Genomic DNA, 27,915 nt, shown 5'->3' with positions numbered 1-27,915 from the left:
TATCCCTCTGTTGTAGCAGAGTTTAAACAGCTAGCACCTTCCAACTCTTCCCCTGTAGAGAGACAAGACTATCTACCTATAATGCTCTCTTCTCTCGGCTACACAGACCATGATGCTCAAATTCACAGCTCCCCAGAAGGAGCTTCCTTCTCCGTGTGCTCAATGGAGGAGGCTCTGAAGGGAAGAACACTGTTTGACCAGGTGAGCATTTTTTCCTTTCTTACCTCGCTCCTGAGTTAATTCACTCTTCTGGCTTCCCACTAGTTTTCTTAGTACCAGCTCTTTTGGGTAAATCCTTTGAACATTTATAACTTCGAAGGTGGGAGGGAGGAACGAGTTTCACTCTGTAGAATTTCACTTCCATATAGAAATTTGCCCTTCAGTTTATGTATCTTTATGTGCATGCTGACAACTCTCAGGTTACCCTCATTCCATAGTAATCTCTGACCTCACACAGCAGCCACTTATGTGTTTGCTTACAGATCCCAAGAAGGCAAGGGTCTTCCCCAAGAACTCTTCCAATATTCTCATGTCGATAAACAATAGTCTCTCCACGTATCCCACGCCAATTCTTTGCTCTACCCCTACTCCTACCCTGGCTAGCACTCATCCACCCCACTAGTTACTTCTTTTGCTGTTCTTTGACACTTGAAGACCCCTCCCTGAATCTGTTCACTTTCCCTGTGTTTGCCTTTGACATCCTGCAACTGTTCCATTCATCTCCTTCACTGACCTGTGTAAGAAGTCAAACATTACAGTTCATTATAAGTGAGAGCTACATTTAAAACTCCTCAGGGACTCATAGATAAGCAGGAGGCCCTGGACTCCTGCCTACTCTAGCCACTCTCTGGGGTCTGCTTGCCCAGGAAACATTTCAATTTATCCTAGGGGTGAAATATATAGTTGAGCCAACATATCAGGATAGGTTGGGGGATCTTGAGCCTTAGGGGGATGGGAGTTTGGGGTAAGGACTATGCTAGATGAGTGGGAGGATTTCTTCCTGAAGAATTCAGTCAATGAGACGTTCTGGGAGTTGGGAAATGCAGTTGGGAGAATAAAAACAGTGTTCTGCACCAAATTCCATTTTTGATTTTTCCCGGAGTTGAATCTGACTTTACAAGGTCAGAAAATAAACTTCTTTGCTTTTGCTACTCTGAGTCTCCAGCATTCCTATTTTTTTTTTTTGGTTCTTTTTTTCGGAGCTGGGGACCGAACCCAGGGCCTTGCGCTTCCTAGGTACAGCATTCCTATTTTTAAGTGAAGACCATTGATTTTCAAACCTGCTGTCCTGCAGGATACTCCCCATTCCTCTCCGTATACTTCTTGTTAAGTATATTTTCTATAGTGTCCAGTGTGGACTACCCTTCGTTTCCCTTCAAATTTGGTGGAGTAAAAGTGACATTCTTCTTGTAACCAGATGCTACAGAAAGGTGCTTGTGCTTGCTGTAGCAGCCTATGGAGAGATGCATGCTAGTTTGGAATAAAACGATAGCAGAGACTAAGAGAAGTTGGGTGATTTTATGATGCATTTTAGAGATACAATAGATAGTTAATTTTGATTTGCATTTCCATTTACAGAGACTTGTTGAATTTACCTTAAAAAAAAAAGTAAACCTCAGTTCGGTGAGAACCCACGGTTACTAAAATTCCCGACACACTGTTGGACTGGCTTTGCTGTTTCAAAGCCTACTGAAGTTGGTCCCCTGCCAGGATGACGAGGCACACTGAGTTTCAGTTTCATTTCCCAGGCAGGAAGCTGCAAGCAGTGGAAAAGTTTCTCTTTTCGTTTTCTGCAGGCTTGGCCACTGAGATGGAAGCTGCCCTCAGTAGCAGCCTTGGGGCAGAATCTTCGCCCAGACAGGTACTGTAGCTTCCTACTTAGTTGCTTGAAGACAAAAGTGAGTATTTAAAGATTTGAAAGCGATTATTTGAACAGACATCTCGGTAGTGATTTTCTTGTTCCAGGCTCACCTCCTGCTCAGTAACTTCCTGCAAGCCATGAGACAATAAGAGCACTTCGTGTACATCTTTTTAGGTTTCAGAATTTCAAGAGAACCGTGTTGGCTCTCCCACTGGACTCGAGTATGGCCATGAGAACCCGTTTGACCTGGGAGCAAGAAAAGTACCTGCGGAATTACTTTGGAGAGAAGAAGTTTTGTCTTCTTTACAAGGCCAGTGTGCAGGAGTTTGCTGGGCAGAATTTGCTCTATAAATGTCAGGATCAAGGTCCTACCATGGTAGTGGTTTATAGTGAGAAGTATGTTATTGGTGTGTACCTGCAAGAGGGCTTTCAGGATAATAAAGTTTCCACCACTCTTTTTACAATCCAAGAAACTGGATTGTCACCATGTGCACTAGGACCATGTTTGCCACTTTCATTGTTCCGTTATGAAGAAACTTCTGATTTCTTTATACTGTTAGATAAAAAAACTGTGACTATAAGTTCAGAAATCCGTAAAGTGCTCCGACTGCCTGCTCTCAGTGGGGACACATTTATTCAGGAGTGTGAAGCTTTTCAGTGTGACGGTAAGTTTGCTCAGATAAACCTACCTGTTTGGTGACATGTGCCATGTGCCATGTTAGATGCTTTTGGTGACATATGGCAATGTTAGGTGACATATGTCTGAGGGAAGGACATGCTTGAATTCAGGCTCTCAGATCTGGAGAGATGATCCACAGAGATGACCTGGCCAGAAATCGCTAAGATTCTATCATGAAATGAGGATACTTAACTATGCATCAACTCTCCCGGACTTCGTTGTCCTAGCGATGACATTTGCAGCCTTCACTGTGACTCCCCTCTCCTTTTGCCTGTAGTTACTAGTTGGTTTTTGTGAGTTTGGCTGTTAGATTCCTCATAATACTGTCATCACATAGAGTCGGCTTTCCTTAATTAGGCCAGGAGGTTATCAGTTCATTTCAGTTTAAAAGAATCAACTGCATCATTAATTTGTCCCTGTCTAAGGTTTTATTATTTATATTCATAGTTTTATTACTTACTCCTGTTTTGGTTGTTGCTGCTTTCCATTTCTTTTGAGACAGTTTCTCCGTGTATCCCTGTCTGCCTGGAGCTTGCTTTGTAGACCAGGCTAGCCTGGAACTCACAGAGATCCTCCTGCCTCTGCCTCTGAAGTGCAGGCATTAAAGGTGTGTTCCAACACTGCCTGACTCTTTTATGTTCTTAAGAGGTCCTACAGCTTTTGTTTCTGTTTTCAAACATTCCTTATCTCCTAACATGACAAAGCCATGTTTTATCACAGAGTAGTGGCAAGGCGTTCACACAGTTGATGGAGCATAACCGCAGTTTTTCCTTTCCTCTCAGACACAGGTGCTATTTCAGAGAGTACTTTCTATAAACTCAGAAGTTCGCTTTTATTTTTTTTACGTTGTTTTTATTTCAAACTTAATTATACTTTAGTTATTGAAAGAAATCTTTATAATGTATAGTTTTGCTAATTTAATGGTATTTGCTTGGTTCTGCATACGGTCCATAGTGAGAGTTATTTAGAGATTCGATGGCACTGCTAAACCAATGGTTTCTTGGAGTGACTAGACATTATTTTTTTTATCTCCTTTTGTCTTCTCTTCCAGGAACACATCAATTGAATAGAAGTTCCTATTGATAGCTGACTTGGACAAAAAAAATTGTACATATTTTAAAAATTATTTTTATGCATCTCTGCAACTGCATCTTTCAAACCTAATACTATATTTGGGGAAATATCAATTGACGTCATTCATACCTTGGTTTGTTTCTGCTTCTCTAATTCAGAAGACACTCCCAATTCCAATCCAAATTCCTGTGAGGGCGAAACTGAAAGAGTGGGGAGCGACTGGGAAAGCTCATCTACAGGGTCCTCCCAAGTTCCTCTGTCTCCAAATGATGCGATGTGGGGGAGGCTCATCCAGAGTTTTCTCCCCTCGCTCTTTCTTATGAAAATATTACTGATAGCTTTGCCCCTAGTGAGCTTGTTCACATTTTATTTGACCAGCCAGTTTAAGAATTGATAACCTATATAATCTATATTATTTGCTGTTTTCCTTAGAGTTATTGGATGAAAGAAAAACAAGAGGCATTGTTGGGTAAGTCAATTAAAAAATATATTAATTATTCACTTTATGTCCTGATCGCTGTCTCCCCTCTCACAGTTCTTCCCACCCCACCCCTTCTTTTCCGAGAGGGTGGAGGTCCCCCTCTGTGTTCCCCACCCTAGCACATCAAGTCTTTGTAGAGCTAGGAGCATTCTCTCCCACTGAGGCCAGACTGGCTGCCCAACTAGGAGAATGTATTCTGTAGATAATCAATAGTTCTAGGCATTGTCCATGCTCCAGGTGTTTGATACCCACATGATGACCAAGCTGTGCATCTGCTGCATGTGGCTGGGGAGGCCTAGGTCTAGACCATGCATGCTCCCTGGTTAGTGGTTCAGTCTCTGAGAGTCCCGAAAGTTTCGGATTGGTTGACTCTGTTCTCTTCCTGTGGAGTTCCCATCCTCTCTGGGGCCCTCAATGCTTCCTTCAACTCCTTCATAAGAGTTTGTAAACTTCATCCACTATTCAGCTGTGAGGTCTCTGCATCTGCTTCAGTAAGTTGCTGGATTGAGCCTCTCAGAGGACAACCATGACAATCATAATGGAGTATCATTAATAGTGTCAAGGATTGGTGCTTGCCCATTGGATGGGTCTCTGGTTGGGCCAGCTGTTGCTTGGTCATTCCTTCGATCTCTGCTCCACCCCCAGTCCTTGCATTTCTTATAGATAGGATAAATTTTGGGTTGAAAGTTTTGTGGGTGGGTTGGTGTTTCTTTCAGTTTTTAACATTTTATTACTCTATTACCTTTTATTATGACAATGTATGTTACCAAAAGTAATGGTAGAATTTACTACAGTTAATATATAAACCATCAATGAATAGCCAAAACCCATGTCTATAATTGCTAAACAAATTGATCCTAGTAATGTTAAAAGAGCAGTCAGTATGAGTGGGAGGGGACTATTTTTTAATGTGTTTTACTTGACAGAAAATAATGTTGCCTGTGTGTCTGCGCTTTTTAGAGTTTTCATAGTAAGGTTTTTACTTTAGAATGTGCTGAGAATTATTACCAGGCTGAGAACATCTATTAGCGAGAACATGTTAGAAATGGTCCATGTCTATAAACTTCAAACATGTATTATCTAAGGACTTTTAAAGTTTATCATTATTAATCTTCACATCTGGCATGACTGATATCTATTTCTGATTTACAAGGGGTAGTAATATAAGTCTCATGACTGATCAGCATGGTTTGGATTTCTTTCACAATATGACTTAAAGGGGCATGCATTAGCTGTCTTTCAGTTGTTATAACAAAATACCACAGCCAAAAGCAACTTAAGGAAGGGTTTATTTTGGCCTAGGGATAGAGACTATTGCAGTAGGGAAGATATGGCAACAGTCACAGAAAGCATGGGCCCAAGGAAAATGGCTGCTCAAACTTTCATCTACATACAGGAAACACAGAGAGAAAAGACAGGAAGTGAATGAGGTGTCAATCGTGCAAAGGTGGCCTTCACTGATGCTTTCTTCTGGCAACGTTTTACCTCCTCAGGGTTCTGTAAAATCTTTCCAAACACCAGCACCAGCTGAAGACAAGAGCGCCTAGCTCCACAAGCCTAGGAGGGACACTCTCATTTAAACTACCATATTCCATGGGCTTGTGTGAAGAAGGCAAACTGCTAATTAGAAATGCTGTAAGGAAGAGAAGTGACTTATTAGAAGGTGTATGGTGAGATCATGTGAGCTGACCAGTCAGTTCTTAACGTTTGTGACGTTTTAACAGGTTATGCAGTAACTTACTAGATGCCCTGAGAAACTACAAGCCGTATGGAGACCTGGTTCACCAAACACGAATTCTGCTGTTGGGTCCTATTGGAGCTGGGAAGTCTAGCTTTGTCAACTCAGTAAAGTCTGTGTTCAAGGGCAGCATCACTCACCAGGCCTCGGTGGGCTGTGATAGAAATGGAATATCTGACAAGGTATGCATGCTTTAGCCCACCTAGGCTTCTTGGGTTCAAGGTAACTTTTTGGGAACTCTTTTGCCAGTCAATCTTATGTAGACTTTATTTAAATTTATAACAAAAAGAAATGCTCACATTGTTATCCTCCACTTTTTAGTATAGGACATATTCCATCATGTCTAAGAATGACAGTGGCCCCCTGCCATTTGTTCTGTGTGACTCACTGGGGCTGAGTGAGAATGAAGGCTTGCACACAGATGATATATGCCACATCTTAAAGGGCCACACTCCTGACAGATACCAGGTAACATTTGACTGATTTTTTTAAAGATGAATTTAGCTTTAAAATGTTTGCATTGCCCACCATCCACCTCATACTCTGGCCTAAAATTGCCACCTGAGCACGTAAAACTGCCCTTGTTCAATTTCCTTTGTTCCTTTTCAATAGAAAATTTGCCAAGAATTTTAAATATCTAAAGGATTCTTCTCTTATACCTATTATAACAGCCGTCAAGTGGTTTTTCTTTGTGTGTGTATGTGTGTGAAATAGACATCCATCTTTATGAATTACATATATAACTTCATTTTTGCCAGCAGGAAATTCGAAGGCAGAAACTTAGGAATGTGAGAGTTTTCATGAGGTTATTAATTTCAGAAGTTTCCCTTTTTGATTATTGCAGCATGGAACACTGTGTTAGTAAGTTCACTATCACTGTAACAGAATGCCAAGACCAAAAAGAAAGTTGGGAAGGAAAGGATTTATTCAGCTTACGCTTCCACACTGCAGTTCATCATCAAAAGAATTCAGGACAAAACTCAAGCAGGACAGGGGCCTGGATTCAGGAGCTGACACAGAGGCCATGGAGAGATGCTGCTTAGTGGCTTGCTCCTCATGACTTGCTCAGCCTACTTTCTTATAGAACCTAGGACCAACATCACAGGGACAGGACCATCTATAATGGGCTGGGCCCTCTTATGTGTTTATGAAAAGATAAAGAGAGGAGGTATATGTTCTATGGAGGTGTGGTCAGGTATAGGGGAAGAGGGTGCCCAGTGGGTCCATGGTGAGGTATCCCTTCCCCCCAAGGGACAAGATACATGATGGGATAGTATAAAATAGAGTTTATTCAGAGCATGGGGAGGGGAGTTAAGAGGGAAGTAGAGGCAGGGAAAGGCAGAGAGGTGGAGGGGAAGAGAAGAGAAGAAAAGAGAAGTAGAGAAGTAGAGGCTGGCCATGAACAGGTTTGAGAGGTGGGGGGTGCAGGAGAATGGGGGACAGAGCAGGAGCAGGAAGGCAAGAGCAAAAGCAAGAGAGCAAGAGAGAGAGGAGGAGGCAAGCAGCCCCTTTTATAGTGAGTCAGGCCTACCTGGCTGTTGCCAGGTAACTGTGGGGTAGAGCTTAGACAGAATGCTAACAGCCCTCCCCATGTCAATCACTAAGAATGCCCAATGCAGGCTCGCCTATAGCCAGATCTTACGGAGGCATTTTCTCAATGGAGGTTCCCTCCACTCTGATGACGGTAGCCTGTGTTGTTAGCATAAACCTAGCCAGCACAGGCATTAGGGCCTGAGTGGTTTTTGCCATAAGATTTCACATGATGAAGCCTCAGACATCAATTTGATGGCATCAGTAGGTAGAGGCTTTGGGGAATAGTCATGTCTTGTGGATGGAGCCCTGAAGGATAGAATTGGTGCTCTTCTCAATTGATCCTTTTTCGTTTGCCACGTGAAGGTACAGGCTAAAGATGAACCTCCAAATGACTCTCAGTAGACAGAAACTTTCCTGGCGCCTTGATTTTAGAATCTATGTGAGAAATTGATTTTTGTTTTAACGTCACCCAAAATGTTAGTAAATTTCTAGCAACCTCGCCTAAGTAGGGGTGTGTCCTTCAGCTTTAATACTTCTCAGCCTGTGCTGACCACAGGAGGGGAAGATGAAGGGGAAAGTCACAGAGTTGTTTTAGTCCCTAGTGTGCCTTAAGTTTCTAGTCATCTCCACGAACATTTGGATAACAAAGTAATCCTTACTCTTGAACCAAGCGAGCAGCTCACTGTGGCTGAATCTTTCACTGATGTCTTTGTGATCCTCTGTGCAGGATGATTAAAATTTAGGAGAGTCACATTTTGCACTCTTTGGGTTTTTTTCTATGGGCATGTTTAGTTATTCCTTTATGATATCGTCTTAATTACACATTGTTTAATCTTTTTATTACTGCGGGGGTATGTTATTTCTCGACATACTCTATCATATCCAAGTCTCTTGCTTTTCTTGACAGTTTTTATACATATTCTTGAGAGCAAGCTTTCTTGTGATTGATTTATTGTTGTTTTGCGGGGAATTTTACTAATACTTCATGGCTTAATTTAATTCTGTGCATTACTCAGAAGGACTGTATTAACTTTTTGATCTTGGAAGTTTCTTTTATCTCTTAGTATAGAGATGGCATGTAGACATGTATGTTTAAAGACTGTTTTTTTAATTATGAACACTTAAAATTTATATAAAAGTAGACAAAATAGATTAATGAATTCCTATGTACTTATAATGAGCTTCAGAATTTGTAAGCCATGTGTGATCTTATTTAATCTGTATTTCGCATCTTCTCTCCCCCTGTATCGTTTTGAAACAAATCAGAGAAACCATAGCTATGGTATGTGTCACCTGACTGTGCCCCATGTTGAGCACCAGCTGTGGTATGAGTTTTGGGAACCAGTTGTGGTTCTGGGTCCTCTGCTTCCTCCCTCTCAGGTGTCCAGTTGCTGGTGCACAGCAGAGTGGAACAGCTCTTTAAGACAAAGGCCTACTCTGATGGTCTTCAATGAAACAGCCTGAGTGTATATATTTACTGGGGTGGGCCTGTATGCATACACTTTATTCAGGGTGGAAAAGAGCTTTTCACAAACTTTGGAGAGTGGGAAGTAGTTTCCAGGGTAAATGAAAATCATTGGCTCGAGTTTAAAGTACTGCAGATGCCTCATTTGTAGGGAGAGGCATTCCAGGAATCCCAGGTACTTGCTGGGTGGGTTCTGTTTAAGGGGAGTTGGGGAAAGTTGAGGTCTGTCAAGGACTAATCAACCTTGCTGAGATAGAGGGTAGGGGGAGTCATGATCCCTAGGTCAAGGTCAGAAAAACCTACGTGGTAAAAGGAATCATACATTTTTTACTGAGCTCAGAGGATCTATCTGGTCCTGGTAGACTGTGGCCTTAATTAGCAAGTTTCCTCCACACATAACAGTTTAGGTATAGTTGGGTATTATTTTTATAATACATAGAAATACATATTATATATAGCCTTTTTTGTACATGGCTATAATAACCATAGCAAGGGTACTTTTGCCTTATTAAATATTATTAAACCATGCTTTTCCTTGCAATTTGACTATATAAGAATGTGTGTGTGTGTGTGTGTGTGTGTGTGTGTGTGTACACGTGTGCACATATGCACTCACATGTAAATGGAAAGATCAGAGGACAAGTTGGTGAGGGTTGGTTCTCTCCTTCTGCCCTGTTGTTTCTGGCGATTGAACCCAGGCAAATAATTCCACCTGCTCAGCCACCTCACTAGTACTGCAACTTGCCTATTTATTTATTTATTTATTTATTTATTTATTTATTTATTTACATTTTAAATGTTATCCCCTTTCCTGGCTCCAGAAACCACTATCCCATTCTCCTCCCCTACTTCTGTGAGGGTGCTCCCCAACCCCTCACCCACTCCCTCACACCTCCCCACCCTGACATTCCTCTTCACTGGGACATCTAGCTTGACAGGACCAAGGACTTCTCCCATTGATGCCCAACAATGCCATCCTCTGCTACATATGAGGCTAGAGCCATGGGTCCCTCCCTGTGTACTCTTTGGTTGGTGGTTTAGTCCGGGGAGCTCTGGGGGTCTGGTCGGTTGCTGTTGCTCTTCCTGTGTTCTTCAGTCTCTCCTTCACGAAGACTTGGCTTACAGCATTAGGAAAGCTGTTTCTATTTTGATGGTCATTTTTATCTTACAATTTTCAGGGAAACACATTTTTTTCTGATAAGATATGTTATAAATTCACAAATATGTATTAAAATCCTGAACTGAGAATTTTAATTTAATTTTTCTAATTATATTTTACTGACTTCCTTTTAATTTGAGACTTCTTATTCTCAAACAGTAGAGTTGATAGAATATTGTATCAACTAATTTCTTCATCTTACACAGTAACTTCAGGACAGACTCCACTATTAGTACCTAATCATATTTAATATTATTTACTAAAGTAACAATCAAATCTGGATATAATGTAACAATCCTAGAAGACTTTCATAGCATATAAGGATAGGACATCCATACTAATTATGCTGTGTTTTGCAGTCAGCCAGAAACAATTTAACTTTGCACTTATTCCATCTAAGTACCATGTTTAATTTGATTTATGGATTTATCAATTAATGAATTGATCTGCTTTCTCTGTTTATCCAAACAAATCCTTTTGTTTTTCCTTTAAGAAATCATAACAAATTTATGATTTTTCCCCCCTTTGCAACATCAAAGAAAATACACACATCTTTGTATGTCCTCGAATTCTAGAGAAATGGTAGTGTCCTGCAGCTTACTGATACACTGTGCCTTTGTTATGTGAACCGGCCCATAGTCAAGATGCCATGTGGATACTGTGTTGTCTTTTGCCATCATCTCTGTGAGACACACCCAGGGAGAGCGATTGTTAGCTCAAGACTCGTGACATTTTTGCATTATGGAATGTTCTTCCTCTTAATGCACTGTGAGATGATTCCAACTTCTCTCTGAATGTTCCGACTTCTGTTTTCATACACATGGTTTCCTTTTATTTAAAGTACTTCCTGCCACAGTCTTATTTATTTCTTGAGAACCTTAGTGCATTACAGCTCCTAGATTATATATCCCTTGATCAGAGGTGCTTTATCAGGCTCTGTGAAAGAACCACTACCTACTTGTGCAATTTCTTCTCCACCTTATGCTTAGCCTCTTAATATCAGGATTCTGTGCATTTGGTCCAAGCGCTTAGGACTGGAGCATCATTCATAACAAACACACTCTGACTTCCATCTTCTTATATACTTTACAGTTCGATTTCAGGAAACCAATCACACCAAACCATCCAAACTATATCCATGACCCACTGCTGAAGGACAGAATTCATTGTGTGGTGTTTGTGTTTGATATCAATTCTTTTAACCAGCTCTCTTGTGAGCTAGTGGCAAAGATCAAGCAAATTCGAAGAGACTTGATAAAGCATGGTAAGTGTTATTTGATTTTGCTACTGAAGGTAACTGACTGGACTTTACAAATGTGAGATTTTTTTTTTGGCTCATCACCATGGTTACATCCAGGTGAGTTCTCAACAGCTGTATGGTCATGCACATGGGACCTAAACTCAATTTCCCTTAACACCTTAGAATGATGTAATGCTAGGACACCCCTCTGAATATTACAAAAGGTGAAGAATAGCACCACCACACCCATTCACACACTACCTTCATATTTTGTCATGTAGTTTTTGGCTAGGTGTTATATCTTTTCTATTGGACTTTAAAGGATTAGAAAATAGAAAGCAATAGTTTAGAATAAAGTCAGCATATAAAATATCTAGTAGAGAAAGGCATCGGGAAGGCAGAAGGGAACACAAGGTGGTACTTCTGGTTCCAACTCTGCTTTTTCTTGGTTTTATCGATCAGAGTTGGAAAAGAGTTCATCACAAATTTGAATCAAGGAAGGATTGACTTACCTGCTCACTGAAATTAAAAGGTTTAAAAACTTGGTCAGGGAATTTTTTTTGTCAACACCATGAGACAGGAGTAGCATATTCATGAGAAATGATGGTTTCCTCTCTCTTTTGGAGTGTCTTCTCCCATATTCTGTGTTTTTTTTCCCCAGTCCCTACTAGACAATACATTTAAGATTGAATAGCGATTGACAATAATATGGGTTAAATTTTGGTTTTTCCAAAAAGTGGTCTCTAGTGAAGTTTCTTAGCTTGGAATGAAGGGGACATTCCATGCAGAAGAAACTCCAGAGTATGGCATGGGTCTATATGAGGTGGGAGGGGCACTGGAGGAAGAAAACTCCCTAAATCTAAAGTTGTTCCATTACTTTCTAGCAGCAAAACTGACAACTTACTAACTTAAAAATGTTGTTGAAGTCTGTAAGCATAAATTATATACATCTCTTCAATGCAGGCATTCTGCATTTGGCTTTGCTTACACACGTGGATAGCCTGACTTGGATTACAAAAGGAGATCTGCTAGACATATACAGCTGTAATCCTGTGAAGGTCAAGGTAATATATAAACAGTTCTCTGAATGTCTATGTACATCATATTCAACCTCATATAAAGAACAACAAATATACTAAACTGGGGAAGAATTAAAATATTTGCTGGAATAGTTAGGACACACTTCCCAGGCTTAAAATATTAAATAATCATAAACTTATTTTTGTGCTGAATTTAATGTTGAATCACATTTGCTGCAACTTAATTTAATTCAATAAATTTTCACTGATTTATTTATGATCAAACCAATATTATAGCCTCTAAACTGATATACAGATAATGAATACAACTACTGTACTAAAAATCTTATAATTTTATAGACAGAGTTGAGGGTAAAGAAAAACACACAAATATCACATGATTACATATGAGAAACATTACATAGGCTATTATGAAGATAATGTGTCCTGATGGTTTGAAGGAGAAAAAAAAGACACAGGGGTTGATTTTCATTGCAAGGTGACACTGAGAGATAGTGTCTAAGCATTTTAGTAAGAGAAAAGACAAAAAGAGAAAGCCATTTGGGCAAGGGAAATATAAATTAAGGTATCAAAGGGTGAAAAGGTAACATGTCTGAGATGTATGGGGTCCTCAATGTAATGAACAGCTAGATATTTGAAATATACAGAAAGGCAGAAGCCAGTAGTGATGACACTTAATTTTATCATTTTATATCTTAGAGTATCATAGACATTGGAGACTTGCCATGTATTTAACCTTAAGATTTCTGTAAATTCTGTAGAATAGACTGGAGGCCAAATGTTGCAGAGGTTGGAGCACAAGTTGTGTGCATGCCATGATAGGCCACACTTATGCACCACTATTGTCTGTGGTGGCTTTTTCTTATTGAATCATAGTACCTAGGAGATGCAAATTGCACTGTGTGACACATGAGGAGACAATATTAATTAGAAGCAAGGCTTTGGCAATGTTTATCAATAGTGCTAAGAAATGACAATGCTGTATTGGGAGCCTAGGTGATCTATGTTCAGGAAGAGCTAATCTATGCACGAATTAAACATTAAACTGGTCTAATGAAATTGGTTTTTCCTGGACATGCCTTGGAAAGGAAATTGAAATTTCTAGACATTAGCCCATGTATTTTAAAATTGCTTCAGTTGTAGATCAGGAGACATCATTTATTTTGTCTGTTTGCTTTTAATTGCTGTCTTCCTCATGTTCCTGCTTCAGTACTCTACACAAGTGCAGACACTGTTGAGGGCCAGCTGACCTCATGTTCCCTGCTCCTGCCAAGACGCCTGTTCACTCCTACACCAGCACTCATGACTGGTCCTCCGGTTACTGGCCTTACTCTGTTGTTCTCCTTTGTCTCTTGGCAATGCTTCCTTACTCATGCTCCAAAGGAATCCCACTCCTTTCTTTTATCTTTTTATCTTTTCCATTCCTTCTCTCTCCCTCCCTTTCTTTACCTTCCTCTTTGTCTCTAGTTTTGCTTCCCTTTCCATTTCATTTCTTTTTGTAAGAGTTCTCATTTTCCCATACAATATATCTCGATTATGCTTTCTCTTCCTCCAGCTCATCCTAGTTAACTCCCTACCTCCATACTCACCCAGCCTTATGTTCTTTCTCAGTCAAAAAAATAAAATAAGGAATTACAAAAAAACAAACCAAACATAGCAAATACCAATGATGACAATACATTAAAAACTCCACAAAGCCCTAGAACAAATGAAACTCAAGACGGATGATCAAAATGTGAATGCTTCACTCCTTCTCTAAAAGGGGAACAAGAATACCCTTGGCAGGGAAGGGAGAGGCAAAGATTAAAACAGAGACTGAAGGAACTCCCATTCAGAGCCTGCCCCACATGTGGCCCATACATATACAGCCACCCAATTAGACAAGATGGATGAAGCAAAGAAGTGCAGACCGACAGGAGCCGGATGTAGATCGCTCCTGAGAGACACAGCCAGAATACAGCAATTACAGAGGCGAATGCCAGCAGCAAACCACTGAACTGAGAATAGGTCCCCCGTTGAAGGAATCAGAGAAAGAACTGGAAGAGCTTGAAGGGGCTCGAGACCCCATATGTACAACAATGCCAAGCAACCAGAGCTTCCAGGGACTAAGCCACTACCTAAAGACTATACATGGACTGACCCTGGACTCTGACCTCATAGGTAGCAATGAATATCCTAGTAAGAGCACCAGTGGAAGGGGAAGCCCTGGGTCCTGCTAAGACTGAACCCCCAGTGAACTAGACTGGTGGGGGGAGGGCGGCAATGGGGGGAGGGCTGGGAGGGGAATACCCATAAGGAAGGGGAGGGGGGAGGGGGATATTTGCCCGGAAACCAAAGAATTATTATTAAGTATTAAATAAATAAATAAAAAAAGATTCCACTCTGAAAAAAAAACTCCACAAAGCAAAAATAAAAAAACAAGCAAGTAAAAGATCAAGAAGACAAAATAGCCAACGGAAAATGAAACAAGACCCAAACAAACAGATGAACAAAATGTAAAACAATGAAGTTTATTTTGTGTTGGACCAGCTGTTTCTGGGCATGGGCCCACCCTGGAGTAAGGTTGATAAACCCAGTGACACTCCATTGGAGTATTTTTGCCAGTAGCCATCAGTTCCAGACAGCTTCTTAATTAGGCACTGGATCATATGTTTACTTCCCTCTCTCAGTGCTAGCATCCTCTCTGGATGGAATCTGTGTAGACCTTATGCACTTTGCCATATTCTCTGTGAGTTAATGTGTGTGTCAATGTCATGTTGTGTCTAGAAGACACTATGTTACTGCAGTCAGTCATCTATCCCTTCTATCTCTTACAATCTTGCTGTCTCCTCTTCTGTGTAGATTGATCCCTGAATCTTGAGGGGAGAAGTCTGATGAAGACATTTTGATTAGGGCTGAGTGCTCTAAAGTCTCTCATTCTCTGTCCGTTGTACAGTTTTGCTTCTCTGTGTCAATTCTCTTCTGCCTTAACAAGAAGCTTCTCTGATGTGGGTTGGGTAAGGCACTGCTCTACAGGTCTAATAGAACATCATTATGAGTCATTTTATTGCTTTGTTCCTTTAACATGATAGTAGGAGATTTTCCTCTAGGCCCATGACCTATCTAGTCTCAGGTTCTTGGCCACGTTAGTAGAGCCAGGGATGATTTCCTTCTCACAGAGTGCGCCATAAATCCAAATCAAAAGTCGGTGGTTATGTCCATAGCATTTGTGCCACTATTGCACCTATATATCTTGCAGGAAGGTCACGAGGATTGTAGCTAGAAGATTAGATGACTGTTTTTCTACTCCAGTTGTATACAGAATACTTTCTAACACCATGAATGCTAGTCTGTAGGTATGAAACTTTTAGATAGGCACCAGTCAACTTCTCTGTGTTCTATGATATAAGTAGGTATCTTAATCAATAAGGCATTACCAGCAAGTTGTGGAGAAAAACTAATTGCTCGGCAATTGCCTGTGACTTTTAGGGGCAGGGAATGGGACTCTACTGGCCAATGACCCAAAAAGATATAACTGATTTCTGGCATGGGATGTTTAACCTGGCATAAGATGTCTAGTCCGGGCATTGTCTCCACTGTTATTTAGACTCCATTTAGATTCCTTTTATATTGTGTATATACTTTAGGAATCCTATACCTACTAATTTTTATCTTATTATGTCTAAGATATCTAAATCTTTCCATATTGTTTTTCAGTTTGCCTTTAAGTTGTCCTTCTTCATAGTCCCTCCTTTACCCTTTTCTCCCATCTCCCTCCCTATTTAACCTACCTATTCTAGTTTCCCTCCATGACTATACTAGATTTCTAATTCCTTGGTAGATTCTCCCCTCTATATTTTAATCCTTTACTAGGTACCTAATCTCTGTGGTTATTCAGAGCATAGCACACACATCAGACCTTAAAGTGAACATGCACATACAAGAGAAAACATACAATATTTGTCTTTTAGGATCTGGATTACTGGATTACTGGATTACATGATTTTTTCTAGCTCTATCTATTTAGCTGTGGATTTCATAACTTCATTTTCTTAGCAGCTGAATAATATTCCATTGTATACATACACTATATTTTAATTATACATTCATCATGTGATGAGCACATAGGCTGTTTCTAATTTCTGGTTATTATGAGTAGAGTAGCAATGTACATGGATAAGAGAATATCTCTAGTAGAATGGTGGAATCCTTTGGATATTTGCCTGAGAGTGGTATAGATGGGAATTTGAGGGAGGTCCACTTCCAGCTTCCTGAGGAACAACCACACTAATTTCCATAGTGGTGGTACCAATCTGTTCCCCTACCACCAATGAATAAGTGATCCCTTTCCCCACATCCTTGCCAGCATAAGCTCTCTGCTCTTGGTCGTTATAACTGGCGTAAGTTGAAGTTCCAAAGTAGTCTTGTTGTCCCTTTCCTTAATGGCTAGAGATGTTGAACGTTTCTTGAAGCTCTTCCTAGTCACTTGCATTTCATCTATTGAGAAATCTTTGTTTAATTCTGTACCCCATTTTCAATTGTTTTTTGATGCCTAGATCTTTGTTTCTGTTTTTTATTGTTTTTAATATATTTTAGATATAAACCCTTGATCGGATGTATAACTGTAAAAGATTTTTTCCTATTCTGCAGGTTGCTAGTTTGCCCAAATGATGGTGTCCTTTGTCATACAAAAGCTTTTTTAATTTCATGAGGTCCCATTTATTAGTTGTTGATCTAAGAGTCTGTGCTAATGTATTCTGCTCAGAAGGTCTTTTCTTGTGCTATGAGTTTAAGGGTAGGTCCCAACTCCTATCAGATTCAGTTTATCTGGTCTTAAATTGATGAACAAAAACTCAATTTGTACAGGGTGATAAATATGGATCTATTTTTTATTCTTCTACATGCAGTCACCTAGTTTGACTAGCCCCATTTGTTGAAGATGCTATCTTTTTTCCAGTGTGCATTTATGATCTTTTTAATCAACAATCAGCCCTCCATAGATGTGTGGGTGTATGTCTAGGTCTTCAGTGTGATCCCCTTGATGGATGTGTCTGTTTTTATGCCAACACCATGCTGATTTTATTACTGTAGCTTGGTAATACAACTTCAGATCTGGGATGGTGCTATCCCCAGAAATTTTGATGGGGATTGCATCAAATTTGTAGCATGTCATTTGTCTTTAATTCATATTGAGTATATTAATGCATTTAAATAAGGTATCAGTGATAGTGGAGTTTGATATACAATTCTTCAAGAAAGTACTGCAGAGAGTCTGACCTTTGATTTTTAAAAATTTAGACAAATGATCATCCAGCTCTTAGTTCTTATTACTTCTCCTATACTTTATATCGGCATTGGAGTTTTTTACTATGTTAAGACACCTGAGAGGTTGTGTGTTCGTGTCTGTGTTGGGGTGCATGTGTGTTCATGCTTATAAGTGTATAATTGCATATGTGTGGGGAAGCCTTAATTCAATGTTAGGTGTCTTCTCACTTGATCTCTACCTCACTTTTTGAGACCCCATCTCTCACTGAACTTGGAACATGCTTATCTGGCTGGAATGGTAGATCAATATGCCCCTGGGTCTTCTGTCCCTTCCTTAACACTAATTATCTGTTTAATATGTGCTCTCATGAATCAAACTGTGGTCCTCAGTTTTACACAGCTCTGGGTTTCCAATTCCGTATTTCAGCTGGGAGTATTCCATAGACTCTTTGGTTTTGCCTTATCTGACATCTTGGTGGTGAGTAATTATGATTCAGAGTGGCAGCTGGACCCAGTGAAGAACATGCTGATCCTCTCAGCACTGAAAGAGATCCTGTATACTGCAAATGGATTCTTAGAGGATTTGCCTTTGAACAAATAAGTAGACTGATAATCTTGGAGCTTGAAGGTATCATCAACTTGGCTATTTTTTGCCTGGGTCTATTGAATACTTGCTAAGTCTGTTTCTCTAGGATGTTGGCATGAGTAGCACTGACCTTTAATGTTGAATGTATTTTTCTCTGTACATTTCCTTCCTGACTTCTTCTTCAAATCTGTCTTGGAGGACCTGTATAACGTCACTCTTGCTTCAAAAAGAAAATTATGAAATGAACTATATCTTCTCTCCTTTTCTTTTAAACTGGGAGGCTTTGCTTGAGACCTAGAACTGGATTGGATCAACATTGTCTCTCATCAGATATGATCTTATAGGATCTGTCCCTTCCTTAGGACCAAATACATCTGATGTAATACAAACATACATACATGCATTAAAATATATGATGTATATAATAGATTATGCATACAATATACATTTACATTATAAATTAATATGCGTAAATTTATATAATTATCCAAATATCTAGGAACCAAAAATGAGAAAAATATTTTTCTGAGATGGGCCTAATTTGCTTAATGGATTATTTTTAGTTGCATACATATATTTACTTGGGGAAAACCTAACTTTTAACTTTGTAGCTGAAGAAAAGTTCCATTGTGAAGATAGCACATATCCTGGATTCATTCTTTCATCATTGTACACCGAGTTAGTGTCTGTCCTTAGCTATTGTAAATAATGCTGTATACACAAGTGTGAAAGTATTTTGTGATACTTTTAGCTTCACTTTTTGTCCCCCCCCCACCTCATTTATTTCTGCTTCATTTAGTGTGATTCCTCCTAGGTAAATATTTATCATTTCCGAATATAAACTCAATTTGGCCTTAAGTACGTTCTATTATCAAACTGCATATGCTGCCCTGTTACCATTAGAGATTAAATATTTTGATTTACTTTATTCAAATCTTATTTCATCGCATTAGAGCACTGCATTCTTTTCATTTGCTGCTGTTTCTGAAAGGACTGGGAAAGTCTCATCCTGCTAGCTTGTAGTCTGACTCTATGTTCTGGGTTTTGTTAGTTCTCTTTCTTATAGTATGAAGGGTTCTAGTCAGGATGAGCTTAGTTCTCTAGCAACCTTCTGCCTGCTTCTCACTAAAAACCCACTAAGAACATTTTGTTTATTTTATTCTAGGTATCAGAAGAAAAAAGTTACCATGTTGCAAAAACATAAAAAGGAGAGACTTTATCATGCCTTAATAATGAAGTCATCAACAAAGTAGTGAGAACAGAGGGAATGAAGGTGGTGCAGAAACTGGAGTGCACTGCAACTGTGCCAGGGAAGCACAAGATTACAGTGCCCTTCATGAAAAGAGAAATAAGATAAAAATGATCCATTATAAAACCCAATCACAACTCTGTTGGATTTATATTCTGTATCTATGAAAATAAAAGTTAATTGTCTAAAACTCCAATTCTAACTAAAGTATGTGTCATTTATTTTCAAATTCTGCATTGTGGTTACAAGTTACAAGTGACCAAATTCAACCTGAACAACATGGATAAGAAGGTGACTACGTTAGAGACCTAGAATAGGAAAAATACCATAAAATGATTCCCAATGATATTCTAGATCAGTACCTAGCCCAGTAGCCCCCAGAGAGATGTCCTTCAGCAGCTGCTGGGAGTGATGCAGAAGCCAAACATTAGATAGAGTCCAAATTGGAGATCTCCAGTGGGTCCCTCCTTTTGGAACCCCAGGAACCCTGCAGAAGAGGATGAAGATGAACTGTAGAAGCCAGAGGGGTTGGGGACACGAGGAGACCAAGGTCCACAGAATTAACTAAGCTGGGAATATAGAGGCTCACAGAGACTGAAGTGGCAATTCTGGAGCCTGCATGGGTCTTTGTAATGTCTTCTGCATAGATGTCATGGTTGCCAGCTTGGTATTTTTGTGGGGCTCCTAACAGTAGGAGTGGGGGCATGTCAGACTCTTTTGCCCACACTGAGGACCCTTTTCGTCCTACTGGTTTGCGTTGCTCAGTCCTGATTTGAGGATATGTGTCTGGTCTACTGCATCTTGCTATGCTGTGTTCAGTTACTATACTTGGGAGGAATTCTCTTTTCTGAAGGGACTTGGAGTGGATCTAGGAGGGAGGAAGGGGGAACTCTGAGAGGAGTAGAGAGAGGAGAATCTGTTCTTAAAATGTATTGTGTGAGAGATAAACACATAAAAGCAACTTGATATTCGAGTACACTGAATTTTGTCAAACATTGCTAAGAAACCACTCCAAAATTTAATAGTTTGAGGTTGACTGTAGGTTTGTTGGCCCAACACAGGCTCCTACAGGTGCTCCCATTCCCATTCACTGACTGACTCCCATTCATGATGTGTCTGCAGTGAATTTGTTACCCTGCAGGTATGTGTTCTGAGGCAAAAGATGAAGAGACAGTAGGCTCTGAAGAAGTTATTTTCTTGAAGAATCACAAGAAACTACAGGGAAATAGTCAAGGTCTCTAACATCCTAATAAACTTCCTTAACAAAAAACCATTTCTATTGACATGCTCTAGACAAAAGCAAGTCACATGGTGAAACCCAAGAATATGATGAATTCAATCCATTCTAAGTAAGAATATAATGTATGTGAGTGTAGGATGTAGAAAAATAGTGCTATCAATTGTTAATTTATATGTTTATTATACTCACATATGCATGTATGAGCATACACGGTAGCATGCAGGGTTGTATTGTGTGTGTGTGTCTTTGAATATCAAAGAAAATTTAGACTAAATTTATTTTATTTTTTTTAATCTTTATTAACTTGAGTATTTCTTATTTACATTTCGATTGTTATTCCCCTTCCTGGTTTCCGGGCCAACATCCCCCTAACCCTTCTTCCTCCCCTTCTATATGGGTGTTCCCTTCCCCATCTTCCCCCCACTACCGCCCTCCCACCAACAATCACGTTCACTGGGGGTTCAGTCTTGGCAGGACCAAGGGCTTCCCCTTCCACTGGTGCTCTTACTAGGCTATTCATTGCTACCTATGAGGTCAGAGTCCAGGGTCAGTCCATGTATAGTCTTTAGGTAGTGGCTTAGTCCCTGGAAGCTCTGGTTGGTTGGCATTGTGTTCATATGGGGTCTCGAGCCCCTTCAAGTTCTTTCAGTTCTTTCTCTGATTCCTTCAACAGGGGACCTATTCTCAGTTCAGTGGTTTGTTACTGGCATTCGCCTCTGTATTTGCTGTATTCTGGCTGTGTCTCTCAGGAGAGATCTACATCCAGTTCCTGTCAGCCTGCACTTCTTTGCTTCATCCATCTTATCTAGTTTGGTGGCTGTATATATATGGGCCACATGTGGGGCAGGCTCTGAATGGGTGCTCCTTCTGCCTCTGTTCTAAACTTTGCCTCCCTATTCCCTGCCAAGGGTATTCTTGTACCCCTTTTAAAGAAGGAGTGAAGCATTTGCATTTTCGTCATCCCTCTTGAGTTTCATGTGTTCTGTGCATCTAGGGAAATTCAAGCATTTGGGCTAATAGCCACTTATCAATGAGTGCATACCATGTGTGTTTTTCCATGATTGGGATACCTCACTCAGAATGATATTTTCCAGTTCCATCCATTTGCCTATGAATTTCATAAAGTCATTGTTTTTGATAGCTGAGTAATATTCCATTGTGTAGATGTACCACATTTTCTGTATCCATTCCTCTGTTGAAGGGAATCTGGGTTCTTTCCAGCTTCTGGCTATTGATAATTAAGACTGCTATGAACATAGTGGAGTATGTGTCTTTGTTATATGTTGAGGCATCTTTTGGGTATATGCCCAAGAGAAGTATAGCTGGGTCCTCAGGTAGTTCAATGTCCAATTTTCTGAGGAACTTCCAGACTGATTTCCAGAATGGTTGTACCAATCTGCAATCCCACCAACAGTGGAGAAGTGTTCCTCTTTCTCCACATCCTCGCCAGCATTTGCTGTCACCTGAGTTTTTGATCTTAGCCATTCTGACTGGTGTGAGGTGAAATCTCAGGGTTGTTTTGATTTGCATTTCCCTTATGAGTAAAGATGTTGAACATTTCTTTAGGTGTTTCTCAGCCATTCGGCATTCCTCAGCTGTGAATTCTTTGTTTAGCTCTGAACCCCATATTTAATAGGGTTATTTGTCTCTATACAGTCTAACTTCGTGAGTTCTCTGTATATTTTGGATATAAGCCCTCTATCAGTTGTAGGATTGGTAAAGATCTTTTCCTAACAGCAGTGTCTTTGCCTTACAGAAGCTTTGTGGTTTTATGAGATCCCATTTATCGATTCTTGATCTTAGAGCATAAGCCATTGGTGTTTTGTTCAGGAAATTTTCTCCAGTGCCCATGTGTTCGAAATTCTTCCCCACTTTGTCTTCTATTAGTTTGAGTGTATCTGGTTTGATGTGGAGGTCCTTCATCTACTTGGACTTAAGTTTTGTACAGGGTGATAAGCATGGATCGATCTGCATTCTTCTACATGCTGACCTCCAGTTGAACCAGCACCATTTGCTGAAAATGCTATCTTTTTTCCATTGGATGGTTTTGGCTCCTTTGTTAAAAATCAAGTGACCATAGGTGTGTGGGTTCATTTCTGGGTCTTCAATTCTATTCCACTGGTCTATCTGTCTGTCTCTGTACCAATACCATGAAGTTTTTTTGTTTTTGTTTTTGTTTTTGTTTTTTTTTTTTTGGTTTGTTTTTTTGTTCTTATCATTATTGCCTTGTAATACTGCTTGAGTTCAGGGATAGTGATTCCCCCAGAAGTCCTTTTATTGTTGAGGATAGTTTTAGCTATCCTGGGTTTTTTGTTATTCCAGATGAATTTGCAAATTATTCTGTCTAACTCTTTGAAGAACTGAATTGGTATTTTGATGGGGATTGCATTGAATCTGTAGATCGCTTTTGGTAAAATGGCCATTTTTACTATATTAATCCTGCCAATCCATGAGCATGGGAGATGTTTCCATCTTCTGAGGTCTTCTTCAATTTCTCTCTTCAGAGGCTTGAAGTTCTTATTGTACAGATCTTTCACTTGCTTGGTTAAAGTCACACCAAGGTACTTTATATTATTTGGGTCTATTATGAAGGGTGTCATTTCCCTAATTACTTTCTCGGCTTGTTTCTCTTTTGTGTAGAGGAAGACTACTGATTTATTTGAGTTAATTTTATACCCAGCCACTTTGCTGAAGTTGTTTATCAGCTTTAGTAGTTCTCTGGTGGAACTTTTGGGATCACTTAAATAAACTATCATATCATCTGCAAATAGTGATATTTTGACTTCATCTTTTCCAATCTGTATTCCCTTGATCTCCTTTTGTTGTCTGATTGCTCTGGCTAGAACTTCAAGAACTATATTGAATAAGTAGGGAGAGAGTGGGCAGCCTTGTCCAGTCCCTGATTTTAGTGGGATTGCTTCAAGTTTGTCTTCATTTAGTTTAATGTTAGCGACTGGTTTGCTGTATATGGCTTTTACTATGTTTAGGTATGGGCCTTGAATTCCTATTCTTTCCAGGACTTTAATCATGAAGGGGTGTTGAATTTTGTCAAATGCTTTCTCAGCATCTAATGAAATGATCATGTGGTTTTGATCTTTCAGTTTGTTTATATGATGGACCACGTTGATGGTTTTCCGTATATTAGACCGTCCATGCATGCCTGGGATGAAGCCTACTTGATCATAGCAGTTGATTGTTTTGATGTGCTCTTGGATTCGGTTTGCCAGAATTTTATTGAGTATTTTTGCGTCGATATTCATAAGGGAAATTGGTCTGAAGTTCTCTTTCTTTGTTGGGTCTTTGTGTGGTTTAGGAATAAGAGTAATTGTGGCTTCATAGAAGGAATTCGGTAGTGCTCCATTTGTTTCAATTTTGTAGAATAGTTTAGATAGTATTGGTGTGAGGTCTTCTATGAAGGTCTGATAGAATTCTGCACTAAACATGTCTGGAGCTGAGCTCTTTTTGGTTGGGAGATCTTTAATGAGTGCTTCTATTTCGTTAGGAGTTATGGGGTTGCTTAAATGTTTTATCTGTTCCTGATTTAACTTCGGTACCTGGTATCTGTCTAGGAAATTGTCCATTTCCTTCAGATTTTACAGTTTTGTTGAATATAGGGTTTGTAGTAGGATTTGATGATTTTTTTTGAATTTCCTCTGATTCTGTAGTTATGTCTCCCTTTTCATTTCTGATTTTGTTAATTTGTATACACTCTCTGTATCCTCTCGTTAGTCTGGCTAAGGGTTTATCTATCCTGTTGATTTTCTCAAAGAACCAACTTTTGGTTCTGTTGATTCTTTCTATGGTTCTTTCTGTTTCTACTTGGTTGATTTCAGCTCTGAGTTTGATTATTTCCTGCCTTCTACTCCTCCTGGGTCTATTTGCTTCTTTTTGTTCTAGAGCTTTTAGGTGTGCTGTCAAGCTGCTGATATATGCTCTCTCCTGTTTCTTTCTGCAGGCACTCAGGGCTATGTGTTTTCCTCTTTTACAGCTTTCATTTTGTCCCATAAGTTTGGGTATGGTGTACCTTCCTTTTCATTAAATTCTAAGAAGTCTTTAATTTCTTTCTTTATTTCTTCCTTGACCAGATTATCATTGAGTAGAGCATTGTTCAAATTCCATGTATATATGGGCGTTCTTCCCTTATTGTTATTGAAGACCAGCTTTAGTCCATGGTGGTCTGATAGGATGCATGGGAATATTTCTATCTTTCTGTATATCTTGAGGCCTGTTTTATGACCAATTATATGGTCAATTTTGGAGAAAGTACCATGAGTTGATGAGAGGAAGGTATATCCTTTTGCTTTAGGGTAGAATGTTCTATAAATATCTGTTAAGTCCATTTGGTTCATGACTTCTCTTAGTCTGTCTATGTCTCTGTTTAATTTCTGTTTCCATGATCTGTCCATTAATGAGAGTGGGGTGTTGAAATCTCCTACTATTATTGTGTTAGTTTCAATGTGTGTTTTGAGCATTAGTAAGGCTTCTTTTATGTATGTAGGTGCCATTGTATTTGGAGCATAAATATTTAGGATTGAGAGTTCATCTTGGTAGTTTTTTCCTTTGATGAATATGAAGTGTCCTTCCTTACCTTTTTTGATGACTTTTAGTTGAAAATCAATTTTATTCAATATTAGAATGGCTACTCCAGCTTGTTTCTTCCGACCATTTGCTTGGAAAGTTTTTTTCAGCCTTTCACTCTGAGGTAGTGTCTGTCTTTGTCTCCTGTAGGCAGCAGAATGCAGGGTCCTCATTGGGTATACAGTTTGTTAATCTGTGTCTTTTTTTGGGGAGTGGAGACCATTGGTGTTGAGAGATATTAAGGAATAGTGATTATTGCTTCCTGTTATATTCATATTTGGATGTGATATTATGTTTGTGTGCTTTTCTTCTCTTTGTTTTGTTGCCAAGACAATTAGTTTCTTGCTTTTCTAGGGTGTAGCTTGCCTCCTTGTGTTGGGCTTTACCATTTATTATCCTTTGTAGCGCTGGATTTGTAGAAAGATATTGTCTAAATTTGGTTTTGTCATGGAATATCTTGGTTTCTCCATCTATGTTAATTGAGAGTTTTGCAGGATACAGTAACCTGGGATGGCATTTGTGTTCTTTTAGGGTCTGTATGATGTGTCTAGGATCTTCTGGCTTTCATAGTCTCTGGTGAGAAGTCTGGTGTGATTCTGATCGGTCTGCCTTTATATGTTACTTGACCTTTTTCCCTTACTGCTTTTAATATTCTTTCTTTATTTTGTGCATTTGGTGTTTTGACTATTATGTGATGGGGGGAGTTTCTTTTCTGGTCCAATCTATTTGGAGTTCTGTAGGCTTCTTGTATGTTTATGGGCATCTCTTTCTTTAGGTTACAGAAGTTTTCTTCTATGATTTTGTTGAAGATATTTACTGTTCCTTTGATCTGGGAGTCTTTGCTCTCTTCTATACCTATTATCCTTAGGTTTGATCTTCTCATTGTGTCCTGGATTTCCTGTATGTTTTGGACCAGTAGCTTTTTCTGTTTTACATTATCTTTGACAGTTGTGTCGATGATTTCTATGGAATCTTCTGCTCCTGAGATTCTCTCTTCTATCTCTTGTATTCTGTTGGTGATGCTTGTATCTACGGCTCCTTGTCTCTTCCTTTGGTTTTCTATATCCAGGGTTGTTTCTCTATGTTCTTTCTTGATTGCTTCTATTTCCATTTTTAATTCCTCCAACTGTTTCATTGTGTTTTCCTGGAATTCTTTCAGGGATTTTTGTGATTCCTCTCTATAGGCTTCTACTTGTTTACTTATGTTTTTCTGCATTTCTCAAAGGGAGTTCTTCATGTCTTTCTTGAAGTCCTCCATCATCATGATCAAATGTGATTTTAAACCTAGATCTTGCTTTTCTTGTGTGTTTGGATATTCAGTGTTTGCTTTGGTGGGAGAATTGAGCTCTGATGATGCCATGTAGTCTTTATTTCTGTTGCCTGGGTTCCTGCGCTTGCCTCTCACCATCAGGTTATCTCTAGTGTTACTTTGTTCTTCTATTTCTGACAGTGGCTAGATCGTCCTATAGGCGTCAGGAGTGCTGTAGACCTTTTTTCCTGTTTTCTTTCAGCCAGTTATGGGAACAGAGTGTTCTGCTTTCGGTGTGTAGTCTTTCCTGTCTACTGGTCTTCAGCTGTTCCTGTGGGCCTGTGTCCTGAGTCCACCAGGCAAGTCACTTGGAGCAGAAAAGTTGGTCTTACCTGTGGTCCCGTGGCTCAAGTTGCTCTTGGGGGGCTGCTTTTGAGCTCTCCGTGGAGGCGGCAACCAGGAGGGCCTGCGCCGCCTTTTCAGGGAGCCCCTGTGCACCGGGGTCCCAGATGGTGTTAGGTGTTTTCCTCTAGAGTCAGAAATGTGGGCAGAGTGTAGTCTCTTATGGCTTCCCAGCGTGTCTGCCCCTCTGAAGTTTTAGCACTCCCTTTCATGGGATTTGGGTGCAGAGAACTGTTGACTGCGTCCGTTCAGGTCCGGGTAGTGTCTGGACTGCCAATTTATTTTTTCACTAGAAAATAATACATATTTTCTGTATTCCTTCAAAGGTATCTTGTATCCTTTCACTCCAATAGGCTCTAATAACATAAGGTTTATACTCGTTCATCATCAAAATGAGGTTGATTCATTATTCTGTCATATCAGTTTCTCAGTCGTAAATATAAAATGAAATAAAATAAAAAGCCCAAAGTGAAAGGAATGCTGTGACTGAATTTAACTAATTGTTGAGAGAAAAATTTGAGCTAGTGTCATAGTTGACATTCACGAGATAGCACAGTATGAATACACTGTCTTAACATGCATATACTGTATTTTTTGTATATAAGGAAGAACCCATGCTCAGCTCATTTTCTTTGTAAACACTCTAGTATCTCATCCCAGGAAACAGCACCGCCTTTAATGGGAAGGTCTTCCATCTCAATTATCCGAATAAGCTAATCCCTCACAGGCGTGCCCAGAGACACATTCATCAAGTTACTCTAATGTTATTCAGTTGATGGTTGGTGTTAACTATTACAATTCTTTAAGAGAACAGCAGCTTAATTAAAAACTGGAACAGGTCCTTCTACAAGGTCATGGCAAGTCTTCCTGTGCAAGGTTATGGAACTCTTGGGTTATAAAGTATGACCAGATTTTCTAAAAGCCAAGGCAAAAATCAATCAATCAATCAATCAATCAATCAATGGGCCATTCAATCAATCTGCCACCTCTCTTTCTCGTGTGTGTGTGTGTGTGTGTGTGTGTGTGTGTGTGTGTGTGTTAGATTTGAGGGGAAATATATCACTGATATATTTCTAGATTCTAGTAGATTAAAATTG

At 39.6% G+C, this 27,915-nt stretch overlaps 1 protein-coding gene across 5 annotated transcripts; it reads left to right on the top strand.

Annotated features, from left to right (window-relative positions):
* Window positions 1–1,755: 1,755 nt before the first annotated feature.
* On the top strand, window positions 1,756–19,545 carry Ifi44 (interferon-induced protein 44). 5 transcript variants are annotated; one of them, XM_087625214.1, is made up of 9 exons: window positions 1,780–1,861; window positions 2,036–2,526; window positions 4,047–4,083; window positions 5,820–6,015; window positions 6,155–6,301; window positions 11,083–11,254; window positions 12,194–12,294; window positions 17,942–18,142; window positions 19,266–19,545. In XM_087625214.1, the coding sequence occupies exons 2-8, from the start codon at window positions 2,085–2,087 to the stop codon at window positions 18,113–18,115; spliced, it is 1,269 nt and encodes a 422-aa protein (XP_087481340.1). In that variant the 5' UTR covers window positions 1,780–1,861; window positions 2,036–2,084; the 3' UTR covers window positions 18,116–18,142; window positions 19,266–19,545.
* Window positions 19,546–27,915: the final 8,370 nt, after the last annotated feature.

The sequence above is a fragment of the Rattus norvegicus genome, chromosome 2 (genome assembly GCF_021556685.1).
Source record: "Rattus norvegicus strain SHRSP/BbbUtx chromosome 2, alternate assembly SHRSP_T2T, whole genome shotgun sequence".
Classification (NCBI taxonomy): Eukaryota; Metazoa; Chordata; class Mammalia; order Rodentia; family Muridae; genus Rattus; species Rattus norvegicus.
The sequence above is the reverse complement of the archived record's forward strand: the minus strand, read 5'-3'. Positions and strand labels throughout refer to the sequence as shown.

Excerpts from the sequence above, each read along its gene's own strand:
- Ifi44 (XM_087625214.1), top strand. The coding sequence starts at position 2,085 with ATGGCCATGAGAACCCGTTTGACCTGGGAGCAAGAAAAGTACCTGCGG. Across the intron at positions 2,527-4,046 it reads TGAAGCTTTTCAGTGTGACG|AGTTATTGGATGAAAGAAAA; the intron begins GTAAGTTTGCTC and ends TGTTTTCCTTAG. Across the intron at positions 6,302-11,082 it reads ACACTCCTGACAGATACCAG|TTCGATTTCAGGAAACCAAT; the intron begins GTAACATTTGAC and ends TATACTTTACAG.